Below are 19,221 nucleotides of genomic sequence, written 5' to 3' on the forward strand. Positions count from 1 at the left end.
AACAAACAAACAAACAAACAAACAAAAGAGGGCCTGGAGAGATGGTTCAACAGTTAAGAGAATGTATTCCTACAGAGGGTGTGAATTCGGTTCCCAGTACCCACATGGTGACTCACACCACCTTTAATTGTAGTTCCAGTTGTGCTTTTATGACCTCTATAGGCACTGCACACATGTGATGAACATACGTACATGTAGGCAGACACACATACACATAAAATGAATAAATCTTTAAAAATGACGAGAACTTAAAGATCACAGAGGTCATTACCTGCTCCCAAATATTGTAACCTCATAAACCCCTACCCAGATCTAGCCAATGGTCAGAACATTCTCCACACTTGAGTGGAGAGTGGGATATGACTTTCTCACATACTCTGGTGCCTCACATTTGACCATGTCCCCTGGAGGGGGAGACCTGGTGGCAATCAGAGGAAGGACAGCAGGTTACCAAGAAGAGACTTGATACCCTATGAGCATATACAGGGGGAGGTAATCCCCCTCAGGAACAGTCATAGGGGAGGGGAATAAGGGGAAAATGGGAGGGAGGGAAGAATGGGAGGATACAAGGGATAGGATAACCGTTGAGATGTAACAAGAATAAATTAATAATAAAAAATAAAAAAAGTAAAAAAAAACATTATACGAAATCTTTCCAGCCATTAAAATCATTTGCTAAGAATAGAGGAAGAAATAGAGAGAAAACTGTGAGGACACTGGTTTTGAGTAACTGTATCTTACAGTGGAACAAGTGTGTTAAAGTAATAGATTATCATTGAACTAGAAACTGTATGTACATTTTTGTCATTTTATCCCAATTCTCAAACATGAATAGAGTCTTTTTCTAGTTATTTTCCTATGGTAAACACTTAGAACAATTAAAAACTTATTTTTCTTTAATTCTTAGAAAGAAAGAAATGGATAGACTTTTTACTTACTTGAATACAGGTAATTATGTTTTTGCTTATTTTCAGTCCTTCATCTTGCCTCTGTCCTCTGTTGAACTCTCCAAATATATTGCATATACTGACTAATATTTCAGTTAAACTTCATACTCTTTATTAATGTTTACCACAGGGATCTATTTTAGCTTCTGTATCCACAAGAAGGAACGTGTTTAGTTAATCACTAGCATCTACTTCTGCATGTGATTTTAGCTCCATTTTTATCCTAATTTGTTTTAAAGATGCTTCTTTCCTCCCTGCTTTCTCTCCATCTTTCCCTCCTCTTCTCTCTGTCTTTCTTTCTTCTTTCCTTCTTTCCTTCCCTCCTTCCTCCCTTTTAATTTCCTGTCCTATGATTAAATATGCAAAAATGAATTCAAGACAAATGAAATTCTCTGAACACTACTGGTTCTATGTGCCCTCTTAACCTAACTTGCATTGTTTGTTCTTTTCTTTTGCCTATTTACACAAGTCTGTGACATCTCTCCTCTGCCAACTTACACTCTTTCTCCTGTCTACTTCCTTAAACTAGTGTCTAGCAACATCACATTCTTTTTATTTTTTTAAACCAGCACTATACTTTCTTTGGTGGTGTCCCTTTTGCTCAAAAGGTATTCTCATTTCTAAATACACTTAAATCTACTTATTGCAATAGTTGAATTTTATACCTCAAATATAGAATTATAAACATAGCAAAAGGGCTTGAAGCCAATCCTTTTCAAATGAAGAAAGCTTTGGTGGTTGGTATTCTTTTTCTTAGAAGAGCATATGGGGTAAGTAATAAATGCTTTATGGTGATGATGTTCTGATTCTTTATTACATCTACTGTAGAAGCTAAGTAAATATTATGCCAGTCTCCTGATACTATGGTTATTTTAGGGTGCTTTTGTTTTTGTTTTTGTGGGTTTTTTTTTTTGTGCTGAAGAGTGAACCCAGGGATTCATGCATACTAAGTATTATTTTAGTGTTTGAATTATTATTCATATTCTATATTTCCTAGCATGTGCCTCAAGTAGTGAATAAGAGTAATAAATAAATTTATAATTCTCTCTAAGAATATATTCTCTCAAAGTTTGAGTTAATGCCTTAATGGAGCTTAGTAACGCTTTTTCTTCCTTTGAATAGTTTTTGATATGCAACCATATATATATATATATATATATATATATATATATATATATATATATATACACACACACACAGAAATGAACTTTCTAGATCCATATTGTTTTTAAAGGATGATTAAAAACTTTGCTAGTGTCTAAGATAAATGTCCTATTTTCCTATTTGATATAGCATTCCACCAATTATCTCAGCATTTTGATGAAGATCTGCCAACTTTGGATTCTTGGCTCAATGATGCCAGTTGGTTCAGAAAAATAGGTAAAAGAAAAATCTGTGAGCATGGAAAACTTCGTGGTATATAATAGAATCAGAGGCGGGTTTACAGATTCTGGCTCTTTCTCTTGAGCCTATAGTATACATGAATAATTTGCTTTATCTTGGTTTCATTGTATATAAAATAGAAATACATACATCTTTCATGTAGGATCATATCTTTATTAAGGATTACATACAAACAGCGTATATATCTCACACATAACAAAGTATTCTATTCTTATTTTCTTCCCTTTCTATGGAGAGTGACCAAAAAACAAAGTAATGAATTAGATAACTTTAGTTTCCCAAATTATTTTCCTAAACCTGCTGTAGAAAATTGAATATATTCTTTGATGTGATCCACCAAAAATAAACTACATGGATACATTTCAGCAACATATTGTTGAATAAAAACAGCCAGACATTAAGGATTATGAGTGATACTGATTTACATTCAGAATTTTAGGTGCACTGAGATAGGAAAGATGTTTCTTCAAGGCTGTCAAATACAAATAGCTAAAACACTAAGAATGTAATATTTATACAATTCCTGATTGTGTCATGGTTCTTCTTGCTGTAGGCAGTTTATTGTGTATATGTGTAATAAGATAAATGTATATGTAAATATGTTATAAAAAGTTTTTATTAAAATAAAAATTAAGTGCCCAAAACACTAAAAAAAAAAAAAAAAGACCACAATGCAAAATTCAATGTATATACAGACAGGGTAAAACACACAAAACTGATTTAGTATTAGAAATCAAACTAGTGATAACTAGTGATCTGTTTAAGAGGTAAGAAAGAAAACAGAGAAGGTAAATATGATCAAAATGCATTATATTCATGTGTGGAGAAGTTGCTATGATTAAGCAAGTAAATAATATAAAAATAATTTTAATGAAAATAATCTGAAGGAAAGTTTAGGTAGTATTTACCATAAGGAGGGAGCCTGGCTATGAAAGGATCTTGCAGTGTTCTGATAATGGCCAAAATATTTCTTGCTGTAGATATATGTTTATTTTGTTAGTCATGTCACTTTCTGGGATTTAATTAATAAAATGGTATTAAAATTGTGGTAGTTAAAAACTATTATTAATACCATCACAGACTAGACTAATTCTACATGAATCTGTTCCTATTTTATGGAATTTCCTGAGGCTTTAATCTAGGCAAAGGGAATAAATAATGTGAGTTCTAAGATATTCGGAAGGTAAGCATTTTAAAATACAGAAAGATTTAATGACTCTGACCTTTGGAAGGTTTGAAAAGAGAGATATTTTTGTCACTCACATTGGTTTGCCTACTAAACTCGAGAAGATAGGAAATGTTCCAGAAATACTGTAACCATTGATTTTAGTATATTCTGATCCTTGGTAAATTCTGTCTTCCTTTTACTAGTTTCAGTTGACTAGTTGGTGACTTTCAGTTACCACTTGGTGACTCTTTTATTCTGTATTTATTTTTAATTGAAATATATTATCTCCCCTTCCTTTCCTCCCCCAGTCTCTCCTATCCCTTGCCCCACAAACATCTTACTCCCCCTCAAATTCATGGCATCTTTCTTCAATTGTTATTATTACGGGTAGGTAGGTAGGTAGGTAGGTAGGTAGGTAGATAGATAGATAGATAGATAGACAGACAGACAGACAGATTGATTTAGTACTGAGAATTCTTTTTGTATGTCTCAATCTTCTAATAAAAATTAAGCAGTGCCTCATGTGTTATTGACTTAGAATGGATGATTAGAAGTGATAGGAATCACTAAATTTCTCAGCAAAATGTTTCTTCACAAACATAAAGTCAGTTACCTTTTTAATAACAAAATAATTTGTTGACCTATTTAACTTCTTTTTAATTAATTTTAAGTTTAAGTTTTAAGTTAAAATATAATTAATCCCAAGAACACCCCAATCAGTAAATAGCATTGGAAATGTTGACTGCAGAGAATATATATACAGGGTAATATATACAGGGTAAACAGCTGATTTCTCACAAGTTTTTTTTTTTACATTGACTTTCAGCTTGGAACTTAGCTCTGCAATCTCAGAAGGATCTAGAGACAATGAAAGACTTTTTCATGGTTTCCTATAAGGTAAATGTCATCACAGATGTTTATTATAGAGCCTACCATTACATGATAGAGCTGTACCATTACAGAACTATTCCTTTGCCTTTGAAGGGACCTGGAGTTCCAGAGTCCTATATTAAAACCTAAGTGCCTTTAAAATGGGCATGTTCCAATGTTACCAGCTACCAACACATTAGGAAAGGGCATGCAATAAGTATGTAGACATGTAGTTTAAGTACCTGTAAACAGCAGAGATTGAAAGGGGATATAAGAAGTATTTAGTCTCCTTTCCTATTTTTCCTAGAGCAGGTTCTATATGTTAGAATTTGTTTTTTTTTGGGGGGGGGTGTTTCGAGACAGGGTTTCTCTGTGTAACAGCCCTGGCTGTCCTGGACTCACCTTGTAGACCAGGCTGGCCTGGAACTCACAAAGATCTGCCTGCCTCTGCCTCCCGAGTGCTGGGATTAAAGGTATGCACCACCACGCCTAGCAGGTTAGAATTTGTTATGATTCACTTTAAACATTGGAAAACAGTCATTTGGCTGGCTCCAAAGTAGACATTAAAAAGTTAGAAAGAAGTTCAAGTGCTGATGGGGGAATGGAAGCAGAGGGTTAGGGTTACAGGATAGACCTCATCTGGATTTAGAAGTATTACAGTCTAACAAATTGAGACCAATTAAATGTTTAGAATTTTATAGCTGGAGTGAACTGAAGAGCAGAGTTCCCTCACCTTGAGTAACCCAAGACCTAAAGCGACTGGACAACTTAAAATGATAGTAATTCAGTAAAGGTCATGGTTGTTATCCCTAAATGTTTGGGGAGATTAAGAAAGTCTTTGGAGGACTGGGGAGGTAGCGCAGTGGTTGACTACCTGCCTAGCATGCACAAGGTCCTGGGCTAAATCTCTAGTACTAGCAAGAACAAAGCGTTTGCAAGTTTATGTATAAGTGCGGTTTTAATTAGCTTTGACATTTGTGATAATGCTCGTATAAGACTGACATGTGGGAATCAAAGTGGCCTTGAGTTTTATTATTGTAAAAAGCTCTTAGTATTTCCTAAAACTAGAAGACAAGGTTTAATGATGAGGTTATACTTAGTGCTTGTCAAAATTTGACATTGTCCCCTTCAAGCACAGCAATTTTAAGTACTGATGTGGGCTCTGCTCAGTACAAAGGAAAAAACTACTTCCCAGGGGGGAAATCACCTATAAATGACAACATCATCCAAGAAGTAAATTGCTAGATAGGCATTCAGGGCCAAATGACAGTACTTGTCATTGAGAAAGACAACTGAAGAAGAGAAGCTTTTTATCTCAAGGAAGGTGCTAAAAACAATGAAAAGGACCATAATATTAAAACTGTAAATCAGTATGATAGTCTATATCATTTTTTATGGCAACATGTGGTTTTCCAGCAAAATTTTTTTCATTCAGACAAGATGTTGCTGATTTTCATTCTGATTGTATTCACCTGACAGAATTCTTGCTATTCATTGATGTTCTGGTTATTTCTTATCAGCTGTCCCTGTTTTGTCCTTCTGATCAAGGACTACTGATTGCACAGAAAACATGTTTACTTGTAGCAGCTGCAGTTGATCTAGAGCAAGGAAGAAAAGCTACAACAATTTCCGAACAGGTAATGTGCAATCTTCAAAGAACAAATGAGCGTTAAGTGTGCTGTTTAGTATATTTCTTTTCCCTGACGCATTTATTTTTATTCCCCTTAGAGGATCTTTTCCTCCATTTTGGAAGCATCTTGACTTCAAGGTTTACACTTGTTAATGCCTTCCTAAGCAAAGGTTACATTTGGCTTTGCCTCTTTTTAGATGCCCCCTACCATGGACTAGTCATTCCTAATATGTTATTAATGTTTATCTTCATTGTCTCTCTGTGGCTGTATATGATCCATTAAAATGTTTCCTCCACTTCCGGTTCCTTTCACACATTTGCTATGGAAGAGCTCATCTGTTTCTAAGGCTTTGATAGCCAAGTGAAATGATTTACTTTTTCTTTACTCGGTTACATTTGCTTAAGCATGTCATTGTTATCACATGTCTAACAAGAACAAAATCTCTTACCTTCACCTGAAATTCCACTCTCAATTCCTTTCTTAATGGCTTTTGAGACAAGGTTTCAAATTGTAGACCATACTGGCCTCAAACTCATGGTAGTTCTTCTGCCCCAGCCTTTCTGAGATTACAGATGTTAGCCAATCACACTTGCCTCCCCTCTTACTTTCTTAAACCTACCTCTTTAGGAGCTACCAGCATTATCTCCTCCCATACACCTTCAACTCTGCTTGATTTTAAAGAATTAATGCAGCCTTTCCAACCATGATCTATTTGGTGTGTGTGTATGTGTGTGTGTGTGTGTATGTGTGTGTGTGTGTGAGTGTGTGTGTGTGTGTGTGGAGAGAGAGAGAGAGACAGAGAGAGAGAGAGAGAGAGAGAGAGAGAGAGAGAGAGAGAGAGAGAGAGAGACAGACAGACAGACAGACAGACAGACAGACAGACAGAGAGAGACAGAGACAGAGACAGAGACAGAGAGGGAGGGAGGCATAATTTATTAGAATGGCTTATAGGCTGTGGTCCAGCTAGTCCAACAATGGCTATCTACCAACTGAAGGTCCAAGAACCCAGTAGTCCTTTTTAAAATTCAAGTTGTTTCTTCTATCATTGGAGGCATTTGCAGTGCTGTAATAGGGTTGAGGAGTCATCTTTCTCTGAGATTAGGCTATCCATAGTCCTTTCCTAAGATTCAGCTGATGTCCACAGTAACATTCTATCCAGGGGCCAACACACTGAGTTAGAAAATACTGGCCCCAATTTTACCTTAGTTGAGTGTCATAGACTGGGCCCTGTAGCTACTTGCTCAGGTAGGGGAGATAGCTGGTAGGTTCAGTGGGTCAAATTAAGCCTGTGTGCACTTTGTGTTGATAAAGAGCTGTGTTGTGCTTCCTTATAGGCTGAACATTTCCAAGTATGTACTCTACCCCATGGACTGGTTCTCTGCACATGATTGTTCACTTTAACTCACTGCCAGCTCATTCACCACCTCTTCCACCATGTAGAATAGTTCCCTACACCTGGGTGCTTACCTTAGGATACTGCTGGCTCGTTCCTCATCATTTGAGAACTCTCAATTCATTAACCAATTTTTGGTTGAGTTACTAGTTTTCTTGGTGGTTAGTTTTAAAAGTTCTTTGTGTATTTCAGATTTTAATCCTCTGATATATGTATTGATGGCAAAGATTTTCTTCCACTGTCAGTCACTTGTTTACTATACTGAAGCTTTGTAATTCTACTAGGTCTCATTTGTCAGTTGTTGGCCTTATTTCCTTATTCAGTGTCTTGAAGCGTGTTTTCTACTTTTTCCTCCAATAGTTTCAGAATTTCAGGTATCATGTTAAGATCTTTGATTCACTTGGACTTGATGTTTATGCAGAGTGGGAAATAAAGATCTAATTTTATTCTTTATGTGGTTATCCACTTTCTTCAGCATCATTTGTTAAATAGACTGTTTTTGTCCAATATGTATTTTCACATTTTTGACAAAAATCAGATGACTATAGCTGCATGGGTTTATCTCTTGGTCCTCTATTCTGTACCATGGTGTATATGTCTGGTTTTGTGCCAGGAGTGTAATGATTGTTATTTTGGCTCTGTAGTATAACTTGAAATGAGGTAACACCTTTAACTATATTTTATTTGCTCAGGATTGTGTAGCTATCCATGGTCTCTATGCTGTGAGATGAATTGAAGTTTTTTCTATTTATTGGAAGAGGAATCGGAATATTATTGTTTGATATCGCAATGAATCTATAGATTTCTTTGGTTAAGAGAGTTTCACATATTACTTCTTCCAATCCATGGGTATGGGAGGTCTTTCCACCTTCTTTGGATCATTTCAGTTTCTTTTATCCATGTCTTAAGGTTTTCATTGTAGAGTTCTTTCACTTTTTTATTAAATTTATTTTAAGCTATCTTTTGAACCAATTATAAATTAGATCATTTCTCCTATTTCCTCTTCAGCATGTTTATTAATACTATATAGGAAAACTAATGACTAAAAAGACTAAAAACCAAAACTAGTCACAAGAGACATAGAAGATCTTATGACTCTAAACATATAAACACTGAGCACAGCTGTACTCAACTTCATAAAACAAATGCTAATAGATGTGGTTACAGATTAACCCCAGAACAAAATGTTAAATGACTTCAATACCCCATTCTCTCCAGTTAATAGTTCATTTTGGCAACAAGTAAGCAGAAAAACTTCTGAAGTAAATGACATCACAGATAAAATGGACAACACAGACATATACAGCACATTTCTTTTTTATTAATTAATGTAGTAATGTAGTCTGGGTCAGTGGTGGAAATGAAAAACAAAGGTTTTCCAGTGATGCAAGGTGTCTTGTCCCATACCAGAGGGTACCTGCTTTTGAGTAAGGAGCATTCTTGTTATATAAATCAAGGAGAACTAAAGACAGGAAGCACAGTTCTGTTTTGAGATGCGTTGTGGATGCCAATCTGAATGTTCTCAACTTGTTTTTCAAAAAATAAAAGGAGAGAAGACTATTCCTGGACTAGTACTCTTGTGCCTCACCAGTTGGGGCCCAAAAGAGCTAGCAGAATCTGCAAGTTTTTCCGTCTCTAAAAACAATGGTGTCTTCCAATTCATTGTCAGGAAGCCTTAAACAAAAAATGTAAGAAGCCTAGGACCAACACACTGAAGACAGTGTCTTATACTCCATGTGTCCTGCCACCAAGCTTTATCCCCATCCTAAACCATCCATTTAAGTTCACATCTTAACATTTTTAGCATATTTTGAGATATAAAACTATCAACACAATCTAATTTTAGAATCTTTTTATCATTCTAAGACACTTTTTACCCATTAGTAGTTACTCTTTGTCATGACCAACAGCTCTAAGCAACCAGTAATCTATTTTCTGCCTATATAGTTTGCCTATTGTGAGCTTTTTTATGTAAATCTAATAATATGATTTATACTCTTTTCTGATTGGCTCCATTTATAAAATGTAAGTTTTCAGATTCTGTTTTTTTAGTAAGTATCAGTACTTCATACATCCTTCCTTGTAGCTGAGTAATGGTACATTGTCTGGATCTATCACATTTTCATTATCACTCATTCACTGATAAATATTTGGGTTGTTTCCAATTTTTAAATATCATTAATAATGCCTCAGGTCAAGAGAAATGGCTTATCAGTTAAAAGCACTTGCTGCTCTATTTGGTTCCCAGCACCCACATGATGCCTCACAACCGTCTGTAACTCCAGTTCTAGGGAATCTGACGCCCTCATCTGGACTGCATAGATGTCAACGATTAAGCATGCATATACATATATGTAGGCAAAAGTTCATATACATAAAATAAAAACATTTTTAAATATTATGAATAATATCTTAATAAATTCATATACAAATATTTATATGAAATTTTCATTTTGAGCATATACATTGGTGTTGGATTGATGGTATGTTTGATATATGCTTGTTAGTTATAGACTTATGGTTTTAAATTCTCTATATCTTTGATGATGTTCTTCCTAGTTGTTTATTATTTATAGAGGTGTTGAAATATCTAACTCATAGCCTTTTTTCATTCTTTTATTTTCAACCTGTGTTTTTAGATATAGTACTTATCTCTTGTAGACAGAATATAAACTACCTGTCCCTTAGTACATAGTTTTAATAAATTGATAACTGCTATTATTTTATAGTTCAACTGCTATTTTATTGTCTTTTATAGATCTAACTTATCTTTTCCTTCGTGTGTGTGTGTGTGTGTGTGTGTGTGTGCGTGCGTGCGCGCGCGTGTGAGTGCACCTGTTTATCTGTATATGCACTATGTGTGTGAAAGTGCCCACAAAGGACAAATCTGTACTAACAGATGGTGGTGTGCTACTTGATATGCATGCTGGAAACCAAACTTGGGTCCTCTGTAAGAACACCAAGCGCTCTTCACCACTGGGTCATAACTCTCGTTCAGACATCTAATGTGTCTTTTATTCCTCATTGCTTACTTTCTCTTGAAATAAACACACAGAGTTTTTTAATGTTGAGAGTGGTTGCTCTAGGAGTGAAAAATATAGGTTTGAATTTATCCGACTCGTGTGTGTGTGAGTGTGTGTGTGTGTGTGTGTGTGTGTGTGTGTGTGTGCACACATTATATGTATTATACAACTGCTTTGTTTGCTAGTTTTGTTACTGGGGACTGAACCTTGTGCATGCTGGGCACACAGTGTACCTCTAAGGTATGCTCAATAATCACCTTTTAAAATATTTTTTATACTGATTGCTGCTACTGTCAATTCACACTGAATGTTGCTTTTCTCACACATTTCAATTTCAATTTCAATTCTAGAATTCCCATTTGATTACTTTTATAATTTGTATAGCTTTATTGGAATACATTTGGTGAGCATTCTTATTTTTAATTTTTTATTTAATTGATTTATTCAGATTATATCTCAGTTGTTATCCCCTCACTTGTATCCTCCAGTTCCTCCCTCCCTCCTTCACCCTATTCCCCTCCCCTAGGCCTGTCACAGAAAAGGACCGCCTCCCCCCATTATGTGATCATAGGCTATCAAGTCTCATCTTGGCAGCCTACTTATCCTTTCTCTGAGTGCCACCAGGCCTCCCCATCCAGGGGAAGTGGTCAAATATGGGGCACTGGAGTTCATGTCAGAGTCAGTCCCCACTCTCCACACAACTGTGGTTTTAGTAGAGTGCTTTAATATTATACCTTTTTCCTAATCACCCTTATTTATTTTTAAATTTTAGTTTTGTATAGTTACTTTTCTGACAAAGGCAACTTAAGGGAGAATGGGTTTATTTTGGCTTACTGTTCCAGAGCAGTATGGTCCATCCTGGCAAAGAAGACATGGTAGCAGGCAGGAAAGGTATATTGGCAGCATGAGAAGGCTTGCTGGTCACATTATACCTATATTTAGGTAGCAGAGAGTGAACAGAAAATTGGGACTGGCTATAAGGCCTACTCCCAGTGACTCACTTCCTCCAGGAAGTCTCTGTCTGCTAAAAATTCCACATCTTTCCCAAACAGTGCTACTAGAGTCTAGTGCTACTAGTGCTAGAGTCTAAAGCATTCAAACTTGTGAGCCTATGGGAAACATTTAACATTCAAACCACAATATTTTGTCCCTAGTCTCTATAGGCTCATGCCCATGTTTTGAAGCAAAAAGGAAGTCCAACTTCACATTCCTATAATCTTACCAATCCCATCACTGGTCAAAAGCCCAAAATCTAAACTATTTTCTGAGAATGGAGGCAGTATCTTAGTTATGACCTTTTGTAAAATAGAAAGACATTGTGTAATTCCAACATATAATGAGACATGACAATGCATTTCAATTCCAAAACAGAGCAATGAGGTATAGTAAGGAAAGATGGTACCAAAGCAAGAGCAAAAGCCAGTACAGCAACATCAAATCCTGCAGCCCAGTCTGGCATCTGGAAGTCATAATGGACTCATCCCAGTTCCAATGGGTCTGTTTAGCCCTGACCCTCCAGCTCTGCTGCTTTTCTCTTGGTTCAGTCCGTGGACATTCTTGGTTCTGGATTCTCCAGTAGCCTTGAGTCTCTACTGCAATTTACTCTTTATCTTCTCATCTTTATTCAGTGGTCTTTCAGGACACATTTGCACGGACTCTGACCCTGCAACATATTACTTGTCCTTAGCAGCTCTCTGGAACTGTGCTACAAGACTTCATGACCCCCCTCAGTTTTACACCTTTGTGCCTGCAAAACCACTACCTCATGAATGACAGTGCCAGGTTCTACTTTGACCTTAGGATGAAACTTGGTTCCTTTGAACCACAATTATATCAGTTTTTGTGCACTAACCCTGGAGAAACACTTCTTTGGACAGTTGCTATCAGGAACAGGAAGCTCCTTTGGCATTGTGAGTTTATACTTTGCCCTTTCGAATGAATTTGCATTTTCACAAGCTAGAGAGAGTCTTGCCTTTCAGGCATCTCAATTATAGTCTTTGTCCAGAACAGGAGGTCTCTTTTTAATGGAAGTAGCCTCTTTAACAATTACAGATGCTTTATCATCTATATTTTCTTGGTTCACAACTTTAAGCTTTTTCATATACCTTTCCTCACCAAACTTCACATTTAAAAACATGGACTCTGTTGCGTGCTTTTGATCACTTCCCCCTGGCAGGGCTGCCTCTCCCAGCCTCAGTGGATGAGGAGGGGCTCAGTCTTGATGCAACTTGATGAGCTCAGGTGGGCTGGTGGAGGGGGCCCCACTTTTTCTAGGAGTAGGGGAGGGGGCGTGGAGAAGAGGGAAGGAAGGGATGGTTGGTCGAGAGAAGGGGGCGATTACAATCAGGATGTAAAATAAAGAAATACATTTTCTTCTGTTCCACTTTATCTCTCCTAATGTAGATACAAATGAGAGCAGTGACCAATAACTGGCATATCTTTGTCATTGTCCTGTCTTTAAATTCCTCTACCAAATAAATAAGGCTGAAACTTAAATTCACCTTCACTCAAGTTCTTGGGACAATAGCAGAATGCAGCCAGATTATTTGCCTGAATATACACTAAATGGCCTTTAGCCCAGTTCTCAAAAGACACCCTACCACCCTCTAAAGCCTCATAAGCTGGTCTTCCATAGTCTACATTTTTTTTCTGTTTTCTGGCCTCCCAAACTTTTAGGCTCTGCATTCAAGTCGGGCTTTGTTTTTGTCTTTTGTTTATTTTTTTTTTTTGAGACAGGATCTCTCTATATAGCCCTGGCTGTTCTGGACTCACTTTGTAGACCAGGCTGGCCTCAAACTCACAGCGATCCACCTGCCTCTGCCTCTGCCTCTGCCTCCCAGAGTGCTAGGATTACAGGTGTGCACCACCACCTGGCTCAAGGGCTTTTCTATCCCAAGGTTCCAAACTCTTGTACATTTCTACTGCAGAACAGTCTCCAATTCCCACTTCTCTGAACCAGTTTTTTCTCTTACTTTTCTTTTGCTGTGATAAAATATCCTGACAAGAACAACTTAAAGGACAGGGCTTTATTTGGGATTATAGTTCCAGAGAGACCGAGTCCACCATGGCAAGGAAGATGCGGCAGCAGGCAGGAAAGGCAAAGTGGCAGGAACAGGAGAATAAGCTTGTCACGTTACATCCACATCCAGGAAGCAGTCAGTAAACAGGAAGTGGGGCTGAGCTGTAAAGCTTTAAGACTTTTTGTCAGGCATCCACTTACTGCAGTGAGACTCCTCCTGATGAAGATTCTACAACCTTCCCAAATCGTATCACCAACTGGGGACCAAGTGTTCAGACAAATGAAGCTGTGGGGACCATTTCACATTCAAACTACAGTTTTAGTTTTTGTAATTTTATGCATGCATACAATATATTGTGATCGTATTCACCAACCCCCTCCCCTCACTTTTCTTTCCCTTCCAACGCCTAATGATCCCCTTCTCCTTCCCAACTTGTCTCCTTTCTACATTCATGTCACTTTTTAAAATACAGGTTGATCTCCCTTTTAAGCTCCAAAATGGACTTCTATTGGTGTCACACCTAACCCTTAGTCTTAACTACTTGCTAGGTGATTTTGATCTCACTCTCTAGTACTCTTGGACATGAGTTTTAGTGCCCTTCCACAAGTCTGTCACAGCACACACTTGGGATCAAAACAAAAATATGTCTACATCCACTCCAATGCCCCTTCGAATGGATAAGGATATTTGTAATTTCCTCTTTACCCACTTTTTCTGTAACTTCAAATTGGTCTGTTTTGTGTTAAGCTATCAGTCTTGTTCACCAACAAAAGGTCCAGGATTTTCCACAGTGATCTGGACTTGAATATCTCTAGGCTCTGTGCTAGTTAAAGTCATTCTCCTTAGGGAAAACTTCAAAGTTCATAACATGTCTTCTACTAAGATGAAACAAAACCACTGTTTTAGATCTGGGGGCAAAGATAGAAGTGGTTTGATTTTTATCAGATACTCAGCTCTGAGTAGAAACTTGTGGTCTTTAGTTATTTTACCTTTTGTCTCTCAGCATGGAAACTATACTGTAAGCTGACATGACAATTAAGACCAAGTATTTTGAACTTGCCTTGTTTTTGTCCAATAAATACAGACTCAAACTTGTGCTTGTTTCTAATAGAGCATTTATAATACAGACCTAGTGGAGAAGAGAGAAGTCTATTGGTCTTGGACCTCCTAGGAATCCTAGCCTGGAAACTTGGCCACATCTGACTAAAGCAGTGCTTACATCACACTGACATGAGGGTTAATTTAAACATGTCATGGCTCATATGTATAGGCTCTCACTGCTCTGACTGATGCTTAGTAGGTCTCTGGGAGCAAATAAATACATACTCTCTGGGCAATTTTCTATGACTTTATGTGATTGCATTTTGTTTATTTTTATTGGAAGGAGAGAGAAGAAGCAGTGCTAAGCTTAGCTCACATGCTAAGCAAGCTCTTAGCATATATTACTTACTATGCCTCCAGCCCCACATGATTGTATCTTGTAATTTTTATCAGTTATATCTGTTTTGTTTGGAATAGTCTATAGAATTCTTTATACTCCTATCCAGGAGAAATATTATTATTATATTCTATACTATTAAATAAATTGGTAATGCTCATGGTTTTCTAATCTTCACTTTCTTGATACAATAAAGAAAAACATTTCCATATAGAAGCTAGTATTTCTATACTAATTGAAAAATCTTTGGCTAAACAATTATTTTTATTATTTTACTATTAACTTTCATTGAATGCAGTTTGAAATTATTTTAATTTGCTTAAAATTCTTTGAATTTAATTAATTATATGTTATATTTTTTTATATAGAAAAGGTTACTGAGAATGGCACTTGAGCAGATCCAGAGATGCAAATATGTTTGGAAATTCCTGAAACAAACAGGTACAATGGGAAGTGGGTTTGGTAACACATTTACAAAGTGAGTTAATGCTAAAGATGTAGCTCAGTAGTACCATGCTTGCCTAGTACTACAAGCAGAAGAGAGTTATGAACTGAGTAAAAAGTCACCAGAAACTTTGGCTACTAGAAATTTGCACTATTCTTCATAACCAGTAAAATAATTCTTTTGGAATTTTTCTATACTGTATGTTAGAATTTTTACTTCATGGGACAGTGCTTGTAGTGAGAATAATACTTTCTGAGAAAGTATAATATTGTCTAACATGATGTTATTACTCCTACGTAATTAGACTTGACTTTAATCAAATTTACCAGTACATTTCAAATACTGCTAAATATTTTTATAAACAAAATTGTTTTAAGCCTTTGGAAGTTATAGAATAGCTCCTTACTGTTTCCTTAGTAGATATCAGCTTTTAGATTTCTAAAGTATGTTCATCTCTTCATAATTTACAATTGCTTTGAGTCAATGGATATCAAGTCGGTTTATATGCTTTGTCCAACTCTAAGGAGATAATCATGTTCCTTTTATAAACTATGAGTATACTGAATTATAATAATAGATTTCCTAGAATTAAATCATAATTGCTTTTCTAGAATAAAATCTATTCGGTCATGGTATGTTGTTGTTTTAATATGTGGCTGAATCATGTTTCGTGGGATTTAGAAACTACTGTCCTATTGTTTTCTTTTTGTGCATACATGATATCTTTGACAGATTTTAATGATTAGAGGTGAACATAAACATCTAAGATATCTCTATCTGTGTCAGCCATTTAAATAAATAAAACAGCAAAAGTCAAGATCAAAAAGGCCTAAATAACATACCTACTGTTGTTAGGTTTTATACCTGAAATTATGTGTTACATCATAAGAACAGAAAGCATATCTTCTTTTATGTATGTTTCTTTCAATATCTATAAAACTAATTAAAAGAAAAATCTGAATTCTAAGGTACAAGTAAAATAAATATCTGATAATTAGACAAAAAGTAGGAGTTAATAACTGAATCATTAAAATGCTGAGTATTTTTTAAAACAAAATTAAAGAGTAGCCTTAAAATACCTCATACTTGGATGATAAGGATGATAAGGAAGAATTTATGAAGAGGATGAAGATAAAGATATAGACAGGAAAGAGGGTATATGTGAAGGTAGCAGTAAAAAAAGAATTTAGATGCTATGCAGAAGTTGATGAAAATAAAGAGGAGAAAGAAAGTAGAAAAGTGAAAAGAGGAAGCAAGAAACAGGTGTTGGAACTGGGCATGGTGGCGCACGCCTTTAATCCCAGCACTCTGGGAGGCAGAGATAGGCAGATCTCTGTGAGTTCAAGGCCAGCCTGGTCTACAAAGTGAGTCCTGGACAGCCAAGGACACACAGAGAAACCTTATCTTGAAAAAACAAAAAAACAAAAACAAAAAACAAAAAAAGGATGGAGGAGAAAGATCAAAAACTGTTTAGTACTAGTGGGATTTTGCAAGGATTCCTTTAAAAATAGGACAGGAGACTTGCCCACCCAAAGAGTCAAAGAATAGCTCCTATGGCATTCCATCTACTTTTTGAGTCCCTGTGGGAAATCTATGACTTAGCTTGGAGTCTTTACCTTAAAACAATTGTATTGTTAGGTTTTCATATAAGGTTTTTAAAAGACTCTTGCTGTAGGATGCATAGCTATGATTTATCAGTACAGTCTCCATAGATAATAATTAGAAAATACTCCCTACTAGAAACTAAAAGGCTAGAGCATTGCTTAGAGAAAAATACATAGGCTTAGTGATTTTAATTATTAAAAGTATGTTAGAATGCTAGCTGTCCCTCCAAAAGCCTGTCTTCTATCCAGGAATACAACTAGACAATAGATAGATGATAAAAGATAGATTAGATAGATAGATAGATAGATAAATAGATAGATCTACATATCTATAGTCTATCTGTGTATGTGAATACACACACATACATATGCAAGAGATGGAGGTAGAGCTCAAGGTAGATTGAACCTAACAGGTGAGGCCCTGGGTTTGATCCCTAAAACTACAAAAATATACTTATACAGTCATGCATCATACATAGCTTAACCATGTAGCAGTTAAAAATAGATTGAATATACAATGGTCCTCATAAGATTACATTGCCTAGTGACATCGTAACTCTTGTGTAAGTATACCCCTATGATGATTACATAATGGTGCATTTCTACCCATCATTAAGTGATCTTTGGCATTTTGGTCTGTGTGTGTGTATTTGTATGTGTGTGTATGCTTAGGTATACAGTCATTAGGGAACTTCGAATGAATATCATACTGAGATACCACTAGACACATATTTATTTATTTTTAATTTGGTGTTTTGAGACAGAGTTTCTTTATTGTAGCCTTGGCTGTCCCAGACTTGCTTTGTAGACCAGGCTGTCCTCAAATTTACAGAGATCTACCTGCCTCTGCCTCCCTGAGTGTTGGGATTAAAGGCATTTGCCACCGCACCCAGCTTAGACATATATTTAAATTACCAAATCCAAAACACTGGCAACAACAAATCCCAGTGACTATACAAAGCAAGAGAACTCTCATATATTACAGATGGAAATGCAGTATAGCCACTTTGGAAATTTGGAGCTCCTTTAAAAACTAAACATAATCTTACCAGTATGACTCAGCAATTGTGCTATTTTTGTATTTACCCAAAGGAGGTAAAAGTGTATAGCCACACAAGAACTTGCACATGCATGTTTATAGAAGCTTTATTCAGAATTATCCAGACTTAAAAGCACCTAATAGATGTCCCTCAATATAGGGGAACTGATCAATAAAACATGGTATATTTCATACACAGAACATGATTCAGCACTAAAGAGATGTTAGATATCAAACCAGAAAATGGCATGGAGAAATCTTAATGCATTTTACCAAGTGAAGTCAGTCTGAAAAAACTACAAATTATGTTATTCTGACTGTATCGCATTCTTAAAAAGGCAAAATTTTGGAGAGAGAGAGAGAAAAAAATCAGATTGTCCATGTCCAGGATAAATATGTGGGTAATAACAGTTTCCCTGGAAAGAAAACTATTCTATGTGACTGTGGCAATTGTGGCTACATGTCATCATACATTTCCCAGAGCCCATAGATAATACAACACAGCAGGAACTCTCAAGCAAAATATGGAATTTGGTTGAAAATTATGTGTCAGTGCTGGTTCTTCATTTGTAACTAATGCATAAACAGATAGACATCGAGTGGGGAGGGCTTGAAGGAATCCTCTATATTTTGCTTTCAATTTTGCTGTGAACCTAAAGATGCTTTAAAAATAAAACCTATTCATTCAGAGCCAGTGAGATAGCTCAGCCAGTAAAAGTACCAGCTGCCAGGCCTGAAAAACTGAGTTTAATCCCTGGGATCCTATATATGGTGGAAGGAGAGCACCGACTCTTATAAATCATCTCTGACCTCCACAAGTGCACAGATGCAATACATTTCAAATGAATAAATAAATATTCATTGAAAAAATAGAAGCAGAACAAACTGCTAGGAATGGATTCTGGGCCATTTTTTTTAATGAAATGCTTTCACTGTGTAAATTTAAGTATTACTTTCTTTCTAGAATGTTCTATATAATTGTCTTTAATCATGCTTTTATTCCATTATTTTTATTTTATTTTTTCTTTGCCAATTCTGTATATTTTGGGTTTCTTTTCTTTTTTTCTTTTTTTTTCTTTTTTTAACCAATTCTCCACCTACCAATATTCTTTGTCTATTGTCATTCACATCTCTATTTTTTAAAGTTTTAAGTTTCATTTTTAAACACATGTCTCAATTGTATTTAATAGCCAGGCATGGTGGCGCACGCCTTTAATCTCAGCACTCAGGAGGCATAGG

At 36.1% G+C, this 19,221-nt stretch overlaps 1 protein-coding gene across 1 annotated transcript in view; it reads left to right on the top strand.

Annotated features, from left to right (window-relative positions):
* Positions 1 to 19,221, top strand: part of TEX11 (testis expressed 11) — a 219,150-nt gene that overhangs the window by 167,094 nt on the left and 32,835 nt on the right. The window contains exons 21-25 of the mRNA XM_084789325.1: positions 908 to 948; positions 2,241 to 2,327; positions 4,346 to 4,416; positions 5,910 to 6,026; positions 15,263 to 15,335. Of these exons, the coding sequence (XP_084645451.1) occupies positions 908 to 948; positions 2,241 to 2,327; positions 4,346 to 4,416; positions 5,910 to 6,026; positions 15,263 to 15,335 (389 nt within the window). The remainder of the gene's footprint in view (positions 1 to 907; positions 949 to 2,240; positions 2,328 to 4,345; positions 4,417 to 5,909; positions 6,027 to 15,262; positions 15,336 to 19,221) is intronic.

This window comes from Acomys minous (genome assembly GCF_964271855.1).
Source record: "Acomys minous genome assembly, chromosome: 7".
Classification (NCBI taxonomy): domain Eukaryota; kingdom Metazoa; phylum Chordata; class Mammalia; order Rodentia; family Muridae; genus Acomys; species Acomys minous.